This window comes from Mya arenaria, chromosome 14 (assembly GCF_026914265.1).
Source record: "Mya arenaria isolate MELC-2E11 chromosome 14, ASM2691426v1".
Taxonomy (NCBI): domain Eukaryota; kingdom Metazoa; phylum Mollusca; class Bivalvia; order Myida; family Myidae; genus Mya; species Mya arenaria.
Window position 1 is genome coordinate 52,165,062 of NC_069135.1, and position 19,828 is coordinate 52,184,889.

The 19,828-nt window shown below is 34.2% G+C and overlaps 1 protein-coding gene across 1 annotated transcript in view; it reads left to right on the forward strand.

Annotated features, from left to right (window-relative positions):
• Window positions 1–17,589, forward strand: part of LOC128217286 (contactin-like) — a 38,019-nt gene extending 20,430 nt beyond the window's left edge. Inside the window, exons 18-26 of the mRNA XM_052924325.1 lie at window positions 416–565; window positions 2,482–2,576; window positions 2,852–2,956; window positions 4,395–4,542; window positions 7,438–7,559; window positions 8,124–8,313; window positions 8,558–8,673; window positions 9,928–10,108; window positions 11,215–17,589. Coding sequence (XP_052780285.1) covers window positions 416–565; window positions 2,482–2,576; window positions 2,852–2,956; window positions 4,395–4,542; window positions 7,438–7,559; window positions 8,124–8,313; window positions 8,558–8,673; window positions 9,928–10,108; window positions 11,215–11,366 — 1,259 coding nt within the window. The 3' untranslated portion in view covers window positions 11,367–17,589. The remainder of the gene's footprint in view (window positions 1–415; window positions 566–2,481; window positions 2,577–2,851; window positions 2,957–4,394; window positions 4,543–7,437; window positions 7,560–8,123; window positions 8,314–8,557; window positions 8,674–9,927; window positions 10,109–11,214) is intronic.
• The last annotated feature ends 2,239 nt before the right edge of the window (window positions 17,590–19,828 follow it).

A 19,828-nucleotide genomic window follows, 5' to 3' on the forward strand; every position in this document is an offset into this window, starting at 1 on the left:
TTTTATCACATGGAGATTATTTTGCTTTTTGATTGGCTATGGTAATGGGTGTTTTCTCAAAAGTAGTGGGAAAATAAGCATATTTTAGAAAGTTAAAAAAGTGTTTGCGCCAAAATGCATATATAAATAATGGTTTCTCATTCGGTGCCATTGATAAGATAAACAGGTAATTATGCTTAAGATAAAACACCTTTTGAAGGACTTTTTAGACCTATGTTTAGATAGATTCTTATGTTTGAACCTGTTGTTGTCCTTGAATGTTTAGAATCCTTTTTAAGTGATCTGGTTTTTTGAAGAATAAAAATGGGCTATTGTTCGAGTCTTGGTGTCTTCAGAAGCACAGTCTCGCGAACAATGACCCTTGGCCACAACTTAATTTGAGATTAAACTTTACAAATTATTTCTTATCTTTCAGATGTGCCACAAGAACAGACCATCATCCCCGGCCTGGCCGACAGCCAGAGAAGACAGTACCACCTGAAGAACCTTCTGCCCGGTGTAAGCTACGAGTTCAAGGTGCGGGCTGTCAATTACAATGGCGTTGGAGAAGACAGTGGCAAATCTAGTGAGTATATGCAGGCATGAGAATCTTCAGTGGATCAGCTGATTTCAGCTGTTTTAGCAAAAAATAATAATTTCAAAATGGTCTGAAATGGTCAAAATGATTATTGGTTTTTAAGTTTCATGGGGGTGTCCCCTTTTCAGCGGATTTTGTATCCATGCATTCAAATCCCTGTATATGTGGGGACTGCTAACTAGCATTTATTTAGTATAAATATCTATATAGTTGCAAATCTTGTGTGTCCTGTCTTTGAAAGGGTTTCTCAATCAGTTTCGATTGAACTGTCTTAAATAGTTAAGTAACCGACCAGCTACTTCTGAGTCTTATTCTACTTAAAATTCATGTATTTTTCCAAATTTGAACTTGCCCATTTGCCATTTGAACTGTCCATTATGGCTGGTAGCCAGTTTTAATTGCGAACACTGCCTCGAAATTATCTTTATGAATCAACAAACCTGAGTTATAATATATTTACTTTGCTAAACAAAATTTCAACAAGCCCTGCTATATATAATTAAGATCTTAAGCAAGCCTTGCCCACATTTTACAAGTACAGGGCTTGCGGGCTGGTGCTTATTACAACCAGGGTGTGTCAAATCTGGACTGTAACTTTGTTTTTCTTGGTTCTGCCTGGAGGGATGTTTTTTTGAGAATAAGCTTACAAAGAATATATTTTAACATCATTGTGTATAATGGCATAAATGTTTGCTTGATTCTGCCATGTGGTATGTTTTTGAGAACAAACTTTGTTCAATTTAATGAAAGATAAGTGTTCAAGTCCCCATTGCTTATAATGGCATACATATACATGATTCTAGTAGAATAAGTCTGTATATTTACACCTCAACTTCAATTCCTTAAATGAACTGCCTTTCGGCAATTGCGTTCATCAATCGATGAACGCAACATCTTCGGATATGTTCAGATCGTACATTTTTAAAAGTGTTAGTTTATTATATTTTAAATATATTGGTACCAGAAGTGTTTTAATTTTACGTTTTTAAGTGATTTCAAGTGATTGATCTTTTCCCGCGTTATTGTGACGTCATTTGAAAAAAATGTTTCCGGTTATAGTCGGGTCGTTCTATTTACAGAATGGGTAAGAACGGATTACTGAAAGGTTTTCTTAAATGAAATGAAGTATTTTTTTAACAATTCTTGAATGAAATAATGAACTATTGGTGTAAATATAAGGAATGAATTGCGGGGTTGATGTCATTATCGGGGATATGAACGCAATTGGGTTGGTCAAAGTACGCGTGGAGTCCTTCAGACTCCACACACATTGACCAACCCAATTGCATTCATACCCCGATAATGACATCAACCCCGCAATTCATTCATTAAATATTAGCCGGTGCTAAATAATTAGGGATGCAAAAGAATGGCAAAATTGATATTTGAATATTAGGAAATTCTTTCGAACGAATATTCGAATATTTGATTACCAAACTACATCTTTTAAAAGTTGTAGTAAAGTTTACTGTAAACTATTATAATGTTCGCTAAAGTAATAAAGCGGCCTTCATATTTGTAAACAACGTAAACTTACGTGGACTTTTTATAGTACCCTACGATATGTCCCTAAATGACATATGACGCGTGTATAGTGTATTGTCATCACATTCACACCTCTGGTATTATGGGACAATCGTTCTAAAAACAAGACAAATAAATTTTTAACACAACAACAGAGTTGTAGGCAAAATATGTATTCAACAACAAAAAATCGAATACCGATTTTGACATGCGAATACCAAACAATTGATTGAATATTCGTTTGCATCCCTATAGATAATATTTAAAATCTTGAATTTCCCGACCCTTGAAATGCATTAGCAAATATGATAATTTATGCTTGAATATGATAAACAGAGCTCCACAAACATGAGTGACGATGATCTATGTAAATATTGCAGCCAAGGTGACTATTGGGGCAGCCCCTCCGAGGAGAATTCCATCCCGTATCGGGGGAGGAGGGGGGAGTGTGGGAACTCTTCGTATCACATGGGATGTAAGTATTTGGAGATAATTATTTAAAAGAAAGGTCAGGGATTCTGTTATTACAACTAAGAGATTGCATTACATAATTATTGTGACCAAACTTGGTATGTAGGAAGAGTTTATGGTGGAATTTCATGTGTTTGGGTCAGTCAATCATAGAAACCCTGGTTCCATTGCATTGTGGCATTTCTTGTTTTCTATTTAAAAGATGAAAACATTCCTGCTTAATGAATCTTACGGGAAACTGATTTGTCATGACCTAAGATTAAAATATTTTTTCTTCAGCCCCTCCATCCAGAGGAGCAAGGTGGGTGGGGTATTGGCTACGAGGTGGAGTACAGGAGAAAACCACCGCCGGGAAATGAGAATGCAAACTTCAAGTGGACAAAGGTCAGTGTGTATGATAATAAACTGGTCGTCTGGCCAATTGTTTTTAACAGACATCTACAAACTGGCCACTTATTATTCCGTCTATGTGATTTTACTTTTACCAAATATTGTACATGTGTTAAACAGAAACTTGTATAACACGATGGTCGTAACCACTTGTATATAGGATTTGCTTGAACAGCTCTGGACAATCTACAGTTAACAGCTTAAGCAATGCCATTCAGAATTATCTTCTTGAATATTTGTATGACATCTGTTGACCTTAAATGTTTTTCTCGTAACTCTTTCAGTAACTATTTTAAAAGGTTTTTAGGAACTACGTAGAGAAGGAATACTGGAGATTTTGGATGACTATTAATAATTTGACAATTTCTGCAAAAGGCTTGTAAAGGGCCCTTGATTATCAGTACGCCATTCAACATAAGGGGGCCAGAATGTTTGTTTGAATTGTTATATGACCCCTTCAGACCTTTTTATGACCCCGATTGTAACAATTTCAGGACCTTTTGAAGGGGAATATTGTATAGTTCTCTCATAAAATAGAGGCATATAACTACTACCTACCTTACCAGGTCAAGGTCACACCATTTAACATGATGGGGCAAGATTTATCTAGTGAACACTTCTATGACCCAGTTGACTTTTCCAGGAGTATGTGCGAGGGAATATTGGAGAGTTCTGTAATAAAGTAGGGGCAGATAACTACTACCTTCCATAACAGGTCAAGGTCACACCATTTAACATGATAGGGCCAGATTTATCTAGTAAACACTTCTATGACCCTGTTCAGTTTACCAGGAACATGTGCAAAGGAAGAGTTGAAGAGTTTTCTAATTGAGTAGGGGCAGACAACTACTACCTACCATACCAGGTCAAGGTCACACAATTTAACATGATGGGACTAGAGTTATTTAGTGAACAATTCTATGACCCCTGTTGACTTTTATGTGACCTTTTCAGGAGTTTATGCATGGGAATATCGGAGTTCTCTATTGAAGAAGGGCATATAAGTACCACTTACCATACCAGGTCAAGGTCACACCATTTTACATGATAGGGAAAGATTTATCTAGTGAACACTTCTATCACCCTGTTGACCTTTATGTGACCTTTCCAGGAGCTTGCACATGGGAATATTGGAGAGTTTTCTGATTAAGTAGGGATAGATAACTACTACCTACTGTACCAGGTCAAGGTCACATCATTTAACATGATGGGACCAGAGTTATTTTATGAACAATTCTATGACCCCTGTTAACCTTTATGTGACCTTTTCAGGAGCTTGAGCATGGGAATATTGGAGAGTTCTCTAATGAAGTATTGGCAGAAAACTACTTCTTGAAATACCAGGTCAAGGTCACACCATTTAACATGATTGGGCCAAAGGTTTTAGTGAAAAGTTCTATGAAACCTGTTTACCTTTATATGGCCTTTTCAGGAGGTTGTGCATGGGAATGTTGGAGAGTTCTCTAATGAAGTAGGAGAAGACAACTACTTCCTACCATACCAGGTCAAGGTCACACCATTTAACATGATGGGACTAGGACCAACAGGAGAAAATGACACAGTCATGTCAGCAGAGGCCAGTAAGTAGAGAAGCGCGTAGCTGACTATATGCGAGAACATGATCTTAAAATTGTCCATTTTCCAGTACTAATCAAAGCACATCAGAATGCACCAGATCGCACCATAGTTTTCAAAATGTATGTGTACCTTATATTCAAAGGTGCACAATAGAGGTTGATGTAAAAAAATAAGAATTAATTTGAATGCAATATCATGTTTAACTCAATAAAAGCATATAATTTGTGTACAGATAATATAATATTAGTAATATTTTGGTGCTTTTTTATTGGGGAATATGTGGCCCTATAGCTATTAATTTAGACAACCTGTTTATAAAGGCTAATATTTTTACCTGTACACAAATCATATGTTATTTTTTGTTTTTATCATAAAAGTGAAATGGGTTAAACATGGTTAGGCCTAAAAAAAAAATTGTTTGGTTAGGGTTACATCCTTTTCAAAAATAGGTAGGGTAGGTAGGCTTTTTTTTTATTTATTTTTTTTTATTAGGCTTTATATAAGAATGTCATTTTCATCATTGGAGAATGGTGTTAAAGTTATCTTCTATATAAGCAATTAAGGTTTTAAACTACATATTGAAAAGCAAAAAAAAAAAGAAAAATTTTTTTTTTTTTTTTTTTTTTAGTTTTTCATTTTTTTTTTTCAAACTGACTATAAAAACGTTAGGGTCGGCGCCTATTCCGTAGGTAGGGTCGGGTAACCCGAACCAAATGTATTTTTTTTTAGGCCTTATGCATTAAAATAAAAAATTGCATTAACCTACATTGTGCGCCTAGTACATAGATACCGAGGAATGATACTAGTTAAAGAAAACAGATAATTGCATGTACCAAGTTATCAAGCAGATAAACAGAATATAAAATGGTTATTAGTACTGCGTCAGTCTGATCCTGGAAGTTGTATTCAACTCCAGTGGAATTTTCGCAGATTAGGTTTTCTCAAGGCAAACAAGCAAACAAATCAATGTGTCGAATTCTTACTAAGAACCGCGAAAATGACATCGAGTGTGGAGGAATATCACCCTCAAGATATTGAGCCATCCAATCAAATTTAACATATAATAACAATTGAACATATAGTAAAAAAAAATTGTCCTTTTAAAACTGACTTACGATAAGTTTCTCTTCTCCTTAAAGTATCCCCACTTCTCCCTAATTTGACTGGTGGAGAAGTGACTTCTCCCCAAAAAATCAGCCTTGTGAGAGCGCTGGTGACAACAACCAGAGATGGTAAAGAAAGTGTCTGAAGTGAAAATGAACAAGAAAGAAGGATTAAGAGTATTCTGTAGGGATATTACTACAATATGTGCATGGGCATGCATGTACTTTGATAAGGTACATGGTCGTTACAACAATACAAAGCTAATATTGTGCGCATTGTTTTCCCATTTAAGAAAGCACCATGCCCCTATTTTGGCCTACCCTGCCCTTTTTTTGGCCCACCCTGCCCTTTTTAATTCCTGGCTAAAACACTACTGAGCCAACAAGGATATCAAGCTATGTGATATAAAGCCATGTGATATAAAGCCATGTGATATAAAGCCATGTGATATCAAGCCATGTGATATCAAGCCATGTGATATCAAGCCATGTGATATCAAGCTATGTGATATAAAGCCATGTGATATAAAGCCATGTGATATAAAGCCATGTGATATCAAGCCATGTGATATCAAGCCATGCGATATCAAGCCATGTGATATCAAGCCATGTGATATCAAGCCATGTGATATCAAGCTATGTGATATCAAGCCATGTGATATCAAGCTATGTGATATCAAGCCATGTGATATCAAGCCAATGAGTTTTTACTGTACATTATTTGGAACTCTTTTATTATACACATCACTGATTAGGTCACTTAAAAGACACATGTTTTATTATAAATGTCAATTTAATGACGCACAATTTTGTTTTATGACATCATTTTAACATGGTGTAATGATTCGTTTTTGATGTGACATCATGGGAGTGCAAAACAGACGACCGTATCTTGTGATATGTATTGCTTGTGGATTGTTGATGGGTATATACTAAAATGATGTACCTGTATTGTTTTGGCAATAGACTGAACAGACCTTGGGACATATATTTGCTATTATAAGGTTTTAAGGTATTTGAATTAAATGATAGTTCAGGAAGAAATTCTGAAAATTTCATGATGTTATCACTGAAACTGCGTAATGTTGTGTTTACAACAAGAAATAGCAACAGTTTTACGGTTTATTACTAGTACTTGAGAACAGTCATTGAGAACTAAACTACTGTGATAGCATGCAGCATGTAGTAGTACAGAGGCGTGGCTTATCAGCAAGAGGTGTCGCTATTGGCTGAAGTTAAATACACAACACGTAAGATACGTGTTTACAAGTGAGACCATGTATTGCGCATTTTGAATACTAATACGTCGTTATGAAATACATTATTTAAATGACGTGCAAAATTAACGTATCAATATTACAACTAGCTTATAATTTAAATTATTTTCTTAACACAGAATCTTTAAGGAACATAAATACATATAAAAATGATGAATTATGTTTGTATTTTTATTACATTTGGCTTTTTAAACACACTATTAATGCAGTCAAAACATGGTGGGACGAAATCCATGGTTGCTATGGAAACAAGAGTAAACCAACGGACATGAATCGTCAAAAAAATGATGCACCAGTGACAAACCTTTGAATGAAAGAAGTTTGGAAGAAATTGATGTACATAGAACAAATCTTTATTTTTGGCAATTTTTATATATGATTATTTCATTTCTAATAATTATGTCCGAAGGCCCAAAATCGCGCAATGCTGCTCATATGTCATTTACGATTATCAGTGACTAATTAACTGTTGAATGTTGATTTTATCCACTATGTAAACATCTATTCTTGTTTCCAGTGCCAAATGGTATTCCCGGGGAAATCTACGCAGAGCCTTTTAACGAATCAGCCCTCATAGTTCGCTGGGTCCCTGTAACAGATAGTCGGGAGGTTGTCAAAGGGAAGCTGAAAGGATATAAGGTCAGCTTTGTTTTAGTTCAGACATTATTAATTTATCAAAGCTAGTGAAGAAAGTTACATTAACTTATGCTAAGCTGTATAAGGTTGTTGGCATCATGTTGCATGAGACGGTGGTCTTGAGTTGTATGGGAAACCGGAGTGCCCGGAGAAAACCCACTTGTCCAGCTTGGTGACCACAAACCAAACTCACATGCGCCAAGGTCTAGAATCAAACCGGATCACTTTGGTACCGAACCGAACAACCAATTTTTGTTAAAAGATACACTCTGCCTTATGTTTCATTTAAAATTGCGAGGAAAAACAAAAGTTATCTTTGTTTTAGGTCATTATTTGAAGCAAAACGTTGTCTTCCAACATAGCATTTATGACATCATTTATCATGTGTTTTTCACAAACTGCTTTTAGTCAGCTGTTTTATCTAGCTCAGTTTAGGGATTTTTCATAAAACATATGCCAGGATTTCTGAGCATCTATTAATGATTGTAGAAAACATCTTAGATTTGGAAGGTAACAAATATTAACTGTTTCTACCATTCACATACATGTTATATTCTGACCCCACAGATCCACTACTGGCTTAAGGATATTCAAACTCAATCCGTGGCCCAACAAAACATCATATACGGGCAGACTGACCATGGCATGATCATCGGACTTCTTCCGGACACCTGGTACACTGTGACGGTCATGGTGTTTAACGATGCGGGGAACGGAGTTAAAGGAGAGAAAGCGTACCAGTCGACGGACAGATATGGTAGGTTTGAAAATTCTGGATTTGAGATTCTTTCTTGTCTAATGGCAATCAGATATTGAGTATTAGAAAAATAATGTAACCTTTGATTTAAGCGTTGCTAAAAACAAACATTTTCATAATTTCACCTTCCCTGAATTAGGATTTCGATTCCACATATTGTATTTGAACAGACAATTATATATCGATTATAATCATGTAACCTTTGATTTAATCGTCATTGAAGCTAACATGTTTTTCATTTCAGCACCTTTGCATTATCCTGTACATATAAGAGTCTACCCTTCTTCTGTGAACTCCGTCAAGGTCAAATTCCGAGGGGTCAGTACGGGAGTATTGGAGGAACCTTTGCTGGGATATAAGGTAAGACAATACAAGTTAAATTATTTGTTAAAGAATAATTGGAGTGGGCACGCAAATTAAAAATGAAAGGTACTACACTTTAGATTCCGAGGTGTCAGTACGAGAGTGTTTGAATAGCCATTGCTTTGATTGCCATTGATATAAGGTGAGGCCATACCAGTTTAAGTATGTATTAAAGGATAATTGGAATAAGCAGGTGTACTGGTAATAGAAATTAAGAGTCTACCCTTTGGGTATGAACTCGGTCAAGGTCAAATTCCGAGGGGTCAGTACAGGAGAGTTAGAGGAACATTTGCTGGGATATAAGGTAAGGCAACACCAATTAAATTATTTAGCAAGTCAGGTTCTGAGGTGATAGTATGGGGGTATTTGAGGAACCTCTGCTGGATATAAGGTGAGGCAACACCAATTGAATTTTGTGTTTGTCAGATTTTGGCCAAGAAAAAATGGAGCGAGTGGGCGAAATAAAAATTAATGTTACACCCAACATTAAAATAATTGATATATAAAATTTCATTGATCACAAGTGAAATCAATTTTGAACTTACATCAAAATCATGCAATTGTTCCTTTTATGCATTTTTTTTTTCGGAAAAATATCAATTTTACTGGCATTTTTTTAAAATTGCGGATGAAATGACATTATAGGAAGGTCATTTTAAAGAATTTTATTTGGGTGCAGTGAATGCTGCACTCTTTTTTTCTTTAGCAACATGTGGACCAAAATCTTTAAGAGCAATGAAAATATCAAAATTGATATTGTCCTGCAGTGGAACAGTAGTGAAAATGACATGATATTTTACCGAAAAGCATGAAAAAACAGTGTTATCACATGGTTTCCAGTAAGAAATTGAAACTGGAAGGATGTACTTCCTTGTATAAACTTCCTTGCCATCAAATCTGGATGCTTCTCAATGATATGTCAAAGTTGTGTGTCTCAGACTCACAGAATAATTCTACTACTCGTCCACCTATCGTGTTAAAATTCTACAATTTGCAACAACAATTTTTCAAATACCCAAATCTTTATGCTTGTTAAAATGGATGGTATAAAAGTAAGACTGATATGTGGTTTTAATAATCATAACTTCCAAGCCTTCATGTTTGGATGTTTTCTCCAAAACGAAGTTTTTGTACTTCACTGGATGAATCTTTGGTTTTAGTTTTAGCCCAATTCTTGTAAGTTAAATACTTTTAAACTTCCTTTAATGTAAGTCCTGTAATCAAAAACGTACTTATTCTGCCTATCCACAGGTAAAGTACTGGCGTGAGACTGAAGACATCCGGAATGCAGTGATCGTGGATCTGGAGCGGAACGTGGAAGGAGAGCTGTTTGAGATCCAGACCAACACCCTCTACCACCTCCGTGTCCTGGGATACAGTGTTGGAGGTGAAGGCAAGGGAAGCTCTCCTGAAACGCTCTTCTCACTCATGGGTATGCAGATTAGATTGGGTTTTTTTCATTACCTTATGTTGTTGTTGTTATCAATGGCTTTGTTGCTACATCTAGTATGTTCTTTAATAGTGATCGGGGTGATCTTATCTTATCAGAAACCACTGGACTGATTCCAACATAATTCCACAGAAATGCTTCTTCAGTGACCCTGTAACAAATTCCCTCAGCCCTTGTTGACTTTTTAATAAACCATGGTTGCCAGGGGGCTGGGTTACTTTTCACTATATAATTTATGTCTCTATGGAAAACTTTTTAAAACTTTTCCTCCAAATCTGCCAGACAGATTTAAAAATAATTTCACAGTAATTATCCTTTAGTGACCCTCTTTCAAATTCCCTCTGTCACTCATGGGCAGACTACACTATAAACAAAGATGCATGCGGATGTTGTTGGTTGGCAAAAAGGTGGAAGTCGTAAACTAACTGAGATCAATAATACTTTTGTGGTCAAAGTGAACTGCATATTTCACAGACAATAATTAATACCTTTATTACATGGAATAGCATGATATATTAGGATGTCATATGATAAACTGTGTCCGTTCCATAAATAGAATGGTCAAAATGGCGTTTTGAAGCCATTTTTCCAGCCTTATTATGACATCAGCTGATAAACTGTTTCTGGTCTATAAATTGGAAGGTCAATATGGCCTCTGTCTACCTGGTTAGGTCAATCGGTAGAGTGTTGGACTGTGAATCAGACAACCCAGGTTCAATTTCCGGGTGGAGCAGGTCACTTCTGTTGTGATTGGTTATGAAAAACATTCATACTGTGCCACTGCCTCTGGCATGTACAGAAGTTGTCAATTCCTTGCAGAGGTGAAGGCACCTAGTCCTGGTTAACCTCCCAGGAAAGATGTGCGGTGGTTGAACTGTCTCTCTGGCACCCTTCAATGTGCTCACGCCGGGACCCAGAGTATAAACTGCTAACACCACCACCGCCTTTTGTTCTGTATTCAAAAATTGCTATTTGTCCAATCATGGATGGTTTATTTATAGATCATGTAATAATTGACATTACCTTCTACAAATTCATATCACCCTTCGTAAATCAACCATTGTTCCTATTTCAATATTTTTTTCCAGACAGGGGTCGTGTGATGCAGGTGATGGTTGACCCCACGACCTCTGATGTTCAATACATTCTGTATAGAATGGAGGATGCTGCCACGCCTTTATTCTCCATGTTTACCATAGTCATGGCAGTGTTTTGTGCCATATTTGCGTTACTGGTCTAAAAAAACTTTACTACGGTATATTTTTCACTGTAAATTTATGTTCATGTGCTGTTTTTGTGTTATTAAGGTGAGATATGAGTGATATTTAAAACAGAATTTCACATTTACCATTGTCATGGCAACACTTTGTGCTGTTTTTGAATAGGAAAGTGAGAGATATTATAAACAGAATTTCACATTAACTATCGTCATGGCAACATTTTGTGCCCTTTTTTGTAACTGGTGTGTGAAATATTTAAAACCTAATCAAATAGCAGATACAGCATTGATTAATTATAAAAAGCACATTCCACCATTTTGTTAATAAATATGGGCCAAGTAATTTGATTATTATGCTTGACACTTTGATTAATTTCTATATTACATCTTGCTTTGGAATAATTGGATCAGGCAATAATTTTGTAAACAAACATTTGTTAATATGTGTGCACAGTTCGAGCAAAAAACAAAAATCACCTATATTATAGCTATGCAATTGCAAAGATTTGGGAAATTGGTGTTGAAATGTATTGAAAGCATTTAACTGGATAAAACACTAAACTTAACTAAATAATACAAGACAAAAAATGCCTTAAATGTTTAGTGCATGATTTTTATGTACACCAGAAGTCATTCACGAAGGGACCCGATAATCAATGATTATATATCGTAAAATCACTTTTTTGAATCGTTATCTTAGAGAGGTCATGATGTTTATTTCAATAGAAAATCTAAGAATTAAAATGTATGACCAAGATGGTTAAAATTTCTGTAGGAGCTGCTTCCATTGAATTTTGAAAGAAAAATACATCTCGGGATACAAACGGGTGATAATTCTTATAATTTTCAGGTGACATGAAAGTGTAGCCGAAGATATCCAAATGCCTTAGAAATGGCGTCGTGTTACCTGAAACTATTTCTTCGGCAAATAATTGAAATTATTTTATTAGAAAAATTAATTGTTATTATTTGAATTTGCAAGAGAAACTTTCGGCAAATAATTGAAATTATTTTATTGACAAAATTAATTGTTATTTTTTGAATTCGTAAGTGAAACTTTCAATTAAATTTGTGATGATACCATAACATCAAACTATTTTTTTTTTAATTTGGTTGAAACATTCATTGATCAGATGACCCAGAAGTTTATACTACAGCTCACTGTTAATCTCAGGACTTGGAAGATGTGTGTACAAATAATTCGATTTGGTGGTAAATAGCTTTGCATCTGTGAGATGAAATTGAAAACTTTTGTTTTAAACAGTGAAATATCATTTTCGGTATTGCCGCCTATTTTGTTTGAATATGCTGTCTTAATCCAGGGCCAATGCACGCAAAGCTTGGGTGAATTAGCTATGATTATTTTTAATCACGATTTAACCCTCACGTTGTCAAATATTATGCACGCTTTTGCAGTTAATGAAATACCAATTGACAAAAATTTGAATCAGTTTTAAGCTTAATATAAAAAGAACCATTTTGGTTCAATTGAGGTATGCCACTTGTGAAAATACCACTTACGGTCCTCAGTGAATAAAACAAAATTGATAGGACACTTAAGCAAACAATTGTCCTCTATGTCTTGTTGATGTAATGTTTGTTTCCTAAATTCTGATGTACTTATATGTTGATATTTACACCAGCTTAGTGTGAATCCCCTACTTGAAATACCATAAATGTTGTTGTTATAAGAATTCAAATATGTGAAGTCCTGTTGTATAATACCTTAGGCCAGATGTTCAGAAAATTGTTAGAGTTAATAACCTGATTGACCGCGACATTGTTACCGTAACTTATAAAGTTAAAATATTTTATAATGAGCAGATGTTTTCTTTAAACATAGGTTCAGCTTAAACAGTTGTCTCAAATCTTATAAGATTTACTGCAGATCAAAATTATGGCCATGAAACTTGTGGAGAAGTAAAGATTTGAAAGTTAACAAGAATAAAGTTAACAATGTTGAAGTTAAGAACGGTTTTAACTTGAAACAAATCTTTTAACAATTGGCCTGTTGTTTTTTATTTCATTTTTTCTGTGATGCAATAATGTTACTGTTCATCCTTGCCACATTTGAAATATTTTGCTTTTTTGAAATCCTTTCATCCTAAGAAGGTCTCAATTTTTTCTGTTTTATTTACAATTTTGCCATATTTAGTCATAGTTTGTAATATTTGTGTTTTCTGTAGTCTGTGTTTGTTAATTTACATGTTCAAACACTGTTTCATCAAGTCGAAGAAGTTAACATTTTTATTTTACAACAAGGAAAACTTACAAAATATGTTGTGCCATGTATAATAAAGCTGTTACTTTATCAATGGGAGGACATTTTTTTCAAAATCTCCAAAATATAAATGTGCCATATTACAGGTTAAAAATGTTTAACATTTTTTGTTTTGTTAGAATCTCTACAAAATCTACAAGTTTTGATAAATGTATTGATTAATGCATTATTTATAAACTCAAATGTGCTAATTGACATTTTTCAAGAGCTGGTGAGTTTGGCTCATGAGAGTAAAACACCAAGGCTTCAGAATTTAAAAATACAATTGATATTTCTTGAACACCATTTCTTGTTAAAGCTTCACTCTCACAGATTGACAGTTTTGATTTTTCTTTGATTTTCTGTTTCAGAAACAGCTGATTTTGGTATCAATGCCTTCAACTCAGTCGTATAAGATAATTCACTGTAGAACAGATCTCAATTGTTTGGAAAACTGCCAAAAAGCTCATTTTTCTTTAAGTAATGCTTTAAGCCATAAAACATCAATTTTCAAACGTAAATATGAATAACTGCTAACTGATCTTTTGACAGCAATCTTGTAACACTTGTTTCCAAACATTTTTATACATAAATTGGCTCATTCCAAGACAGAAAATAAATTGGCTCATTCCAAGACAGAAAATAAATTGGCTCATTCCAAGACAGAAAATAAATTGGCTCATTCCAAGACAGAAAATAAATTGGCTCATTCCAAGACAGAAAATAAAGAAGTTGTCAAAATAGTCAATCTGTGAGAGTGCAGCTTTAAAGAAATAAAAATCGTGTTAAATGATCATATAATTATATACTTCAATCAGGTATCACACAGTGGATATGTAAAATAAACATCATTTCGTGATTCAGATGTCACTGTTGGTATTTCATGTTGCTTATGCTGATTAAAACATGTATTTTTGCATTTTGTATATATATATTTTGCTTTTAACACCAGCACCTTTATAATTTTTGCATGCGCTAATGTAATCGGCTAGTCTCTTTTTAGTTTGTTTTATTTTTTTTTATTTTTTACAAGTATATTTTTTGCAATAACATGTACTCTCATTGTTTTATTCATTTTTTTTTTATGATAATGACATTTATTCACATTTCTTGTTCAGACAAACAACCCTAAATCCACACTACTGATTTAAGGGTGATGGACTTTCTATAACATTTATTTTCAATTTTGGTTTTTACAATCACTCTTTTTTAAGCTTTCACTACTGTACTTGAGCTTGGTTTAATATGTTTTCCGAGATAATTTGTCTCAGTTTTAAGTATAAGTTTAAGTGGTTGTTAATACATATTTATCTAATGAAACATGGTCTTCCCCGGCGCATGCCAGCCAGGCACTTGATAAATACATATATAATTCACAAAAATTAACTGGCAATGTGTTCAAATTATCTTTTAAAACAGTAGATCTACTTAACTTTAATAATGAATGGCTGACTGCTTATTTACCAAAATAAAACTACGGTTTACTACAGTTTATTTGGTAAATACTTTCATCCCATTTGACAAAATATCATTTGGAACACTAAGTCAATTAATTGTCTGTCTTTAAGCCCTTTCTGTGTCATGTAAAGTCTAATGTTATCTTGTACTTGTTGAATCTCATCACAAATTACGAAGAATTTCTCTCATGTTTTGGATTAATACTCAGAGTATTTATGATTAGCGCTAGAAATCATCCTTAAAACAAGAGTATGAACAACACAGGTAAAAAATCAGATGAAAGTTCCACAAAAAAATTATGAATTAAATTGGTAATTTGCTTGAACTCCTTAAACCACATAACAGCAATGCTTGGTTCAAAATCAAAGAATTGTTTCCACTGATAACTTTTATTAAGTCAATTCCCCAATATTAATCATGTTGATGTAAATTTTCGCTTAGTATGTTGAAGAAAACTATTTAATTACTCAAAGTTTACAAGTTGTTTTCAATTGTTTTACCATTTATGCTTAATTAATGATGCAAAACAGCAATTTGGGGTCTTAAAAAGAAATGAAAATTGAAACTTACCAGAAATGTTCCGTTCTTTTTAATTGTACATATTATCTCATAATCAGGCCACAATTTCTCTAAACTTCTTAAATCCCTTATAAAAAGATTAAGCTTAGCTCACTATTTTTGTTTTTGAATTAATTGCGTAATATTTACATATTTAAGAGATTTTAGACTTAAGATATTAATTATCTTAAGTTTACGATAATCAAAATAAAATATTTTTCATTCTTCAAAATTAAATTTAAGAATGTATTTTGGCTAATTGAAATAAGCTACTTAATCCTGTTAAGCTTATTATAAGAAGTTTCGAGAAATTGGGGCCAGGTACTCAATCGAGATCATTCTTAAGAATTTGGAGAAAACTTGGGCCAGTCTCAGCATTAAGCATTTAAGCAGTAAAAAAATAGTGCAATCTATGATGTCTTTTCTTTGTAAGATGTCCTCATTTGTTAAACTATGTTTTAGATCTTATAATTGGATATAAATTGCCTAACAGTAAATGCGGGGGCAAGTTACTTATGTTCTTTGCTATCGAGGGCTATACAACCAACTCCTGTGAAACTGTACGTTGGCAGAGAGCACCATCTAGGTGGATTAAACTATTTGGAATAAGGTCTTTGTTTAGGTAAGCAGGGGCCATGATTACTAATAGTCTCAAGTCCAAGTCTAAACTCAGACAAGCACTGATATTGAATTACAAAGAATCATCTTTATTCGATTTGTTTCACAAAAATAAATGTGTGTTATTGTACAATTTTGAATAGTCATAAAATTCAACAAATTTCATCATCAAAACTCCACTAGAAAGAAAGTTACAATGAAATGAAGATACCCCGGTATTTGGTTTTGCCACTTAAGTCTGAACTCAGACTTAAGAATGTTCGTTGTCTGGTTAGCGCAATGGTTAGCGCACTCACTTCTCACCAAGGCGACTTGGGTTCGATTCCCGGCCTGGGTGCATGTGAGTTTGGTTAGTGGTCACCAAGCCAGACGAGTTTTCTTCGGGAACTCTGGTTTCCCCAACAACACAAGACCACACTCTCGCGCTACATCATGCCAATGAGAGTGATTAATATAAGTTGCAATAGCTTGTTTCACAATCGTTGTAAAATTAGATTAAAGTTTAAACTAAGAATGTTCGTAATCGTGGCCCAAGGCCTCTTAAATAGGGTTGTCCTTGTGTTGTTATAAATAACTTACCCCTGCATAAATCATTGAAATATTTTCTATGACTTGTGTGAAGATAAATGTGTTGTATTTAGCGATTGATTTCTTTATCCCGTTAACTTCTACTAAACGCTAGATAAAAATGATCTTCAAACTCTTGTTGATTCGAGGAGTGCAATTTTTGATTTTTTAAAAAAAATGTGCTGAAACACTCCCTTATATTTTTATATAGTTGTATATTTTAGATAGATTAGACTAGTGCTCAAGAATTGTCTCTACAGGTGTTTATTCTTAGTTCTTATTTTTACAAAGAAATCCTTGTTTCCTAGTGTGCTTGTGTACATAATATTTTTACACAAAATTGCATTTTACTTAAATTTTTGTTATGTATAGAACTACACTACTGAGGTACATGAAGTTTCAAGTGGAAATATTTAAAATTATTTGTCTTTATAATGTTGAAATTATAAAATATCAAAACAAAATAATTTGATTATAATGTAAAATTATCTGTGCAGTTAATTTAAAAATATTTTTTAAATCAACTTTTTGGCCAATATTCAGAGAAAAAAATCCACTGATGTCTCTGTAAATGATTTTACACTTTAATGATATTTTATACATAATCAGCTCATGTTTATAATATACTGTTATCTATATATATATATAATATACATTTTCATATCACCGGTAATTCTATTTGATGATTTTTGCAATGTACATATCAATTAAAAACCCATTTGTATTTACATATAAAGGTAATGATTTTTTCTTTATTTTATGATAATAAAATGTAGTATATTATATTTTGTTGGTTTTTATAATTTTCTTAATTTCAGCTCTAGATTGAGCACAGCAGAGATTTGCCCATATATCCTCTTTATTTAGGTTACTAGCAGGTTTCTTTTTTGTTATTGTCAAAGTGTTGGTGCCTTTGTCAGTGTATGTATACCACATGATAAATTGCGTCATAAATGCTACGTCAGAAGGCAATATTTTTATTTAAAAAAGACTGAACAAAGATAACTTCACTTTTTCTTCACCATTTTAAATGAAACATAGCGCAGTCTACGCCGTTTACGGAGCCCCATATTCGGTCTTTTACCAAAATTTGATTGCGAGTTTAGTTTCGTAAAACACTTCGACAAACCCTTTCACAATATGGCCCTCTGACGGAGCACTGTCAAAACATTATTTTGAAAACAGGTTTGTCTAAGTGTTTGATGAAACTAATGACCTCATCAAATAATGGAAATAAAACAAATGCGGGGCTCTTTAAGCGGCATAGACTGCCCTTTGCTTCATTTAAAATGGTGTTGTAAATGAAAAGTTATCTTTGATTTAAGTCTTCATTTTAAGCAAATTTTTGCCTTCCGACGTAGCATTTATGACGTAATTTATCAAGTGGTATACACACACTGTTTGTTGGAGTCAACGTCATTGTGCAAAAACTCAAAAACGAATCTATAGGTTCAAAAAATCTTTGTTCACATGATTCCAGAGATAATATGCACATACAGCAAGGGCCATAACTCTGGCTTTAATAACTGTTCAGTAATGCCCCTTCTATCCTATGATAATAAACAAGAGCTGTCACAGTATGTGACAAATGCCCCCGAATGTTACATTGACCTATGAACAAGGTCAGTACATGAAAAGTTGATCTTGCCTTTACATGTCAAAAACATATGGCAAGTTATTTTAAATTGCCTCTGAACATAAAAAATACCACCCATATTTGACAACCTACACTCTTATGACATTATATTCAGCATTCCATTGTGAATAAACACTCAGTGTATCTTTCACCTTAGAGGTAGGGACATGGGTCTTGCACGCGACACGTCATCTTGGTATGTCGAACACATGTGGCAAGTTATTTTAAAATCTGTACATACAAGAAAATGTTACAGCCCAGACACGACAACCTATACTCTATATCCTTATATGCAGCATTCCATTGTGAATAAACACCTAAGTGTGACCTTAACCTTAGAGGTTAGGACACTGGTCTTGCATGCGACACGTCGTCTTAGTATGTGGAACACATGTGGCAAGTTATTTTAAAATCTGTCCATACCAGAGAAAGTTACAGCCCGGACACGACAACCTATACACCATGTCCTTATATGCAGCTTTCTATTGTGAATAAACACTAAGTGTGACCTTGACCTAAGAGATAGGGAAACGGGTCTTGCACGTGACACGTCATTTTGGTATGTGGAACACATGTGGCAAGTTATTTTACAAGAGGGCCAAATGGCCCTGAATCGCTCACCTGTCATATATTGCACATTCTTCCATTATATACAAATATTGAAAACCTAAGCCTATGAACACGGGGCGTGGCCAATTTTGACCCCAGGGCTAAAGTTTGAACAATCTTAATAGTGGTCAGATAAACGATGCTTCATACCAAATATCTAAGGCCTTCGCCTTTTGGTTTTGGAGAAGATTTTTTAAGTTTTCATCATATACATATATAAGGAAACCCATGACTGCCCGGGTGGTGCCATTTTTTGACCCCAGGGCCAAAGATTGAACAATATCGGTACAAGTCAACTAGATGATATATCATGCTAAATATCTAAGCTCTTGTCACTACTTGATTTTACGTGTGTATCTATATATGTATATTTGTTATTAATTGTTGTATGTGGCCCATATTGAAAATTGGTATGTGTACTAAATATGTTATCCAGTTTAAATTAAGACGTTACTTGTCTTTGTGAGTTCGGAGAAGATTTTTTAAGTTTTCACTATAACACATATAGAGAAAACCCCATCAGCCACGGGGTGTGGCCAATTTTGACCCCAGGGCCATAATTTGAACAAACTTTGAAGAGGTCCACTAGATGATGAATCATGCCAAATATCTAAGCTCTAAGCAACGTAAGTTTAGAGGAGATGATTTTTGAAGTTTTCACTATAAACATATAGAGAAAACCCATGACCCCCCAAGGGGGCGGGGTTAATTTTGACCCCAAGGCCATAATTTGAACAATCTTTGTAGAGGTCCACTGGACAATGAATCATGCCAAAT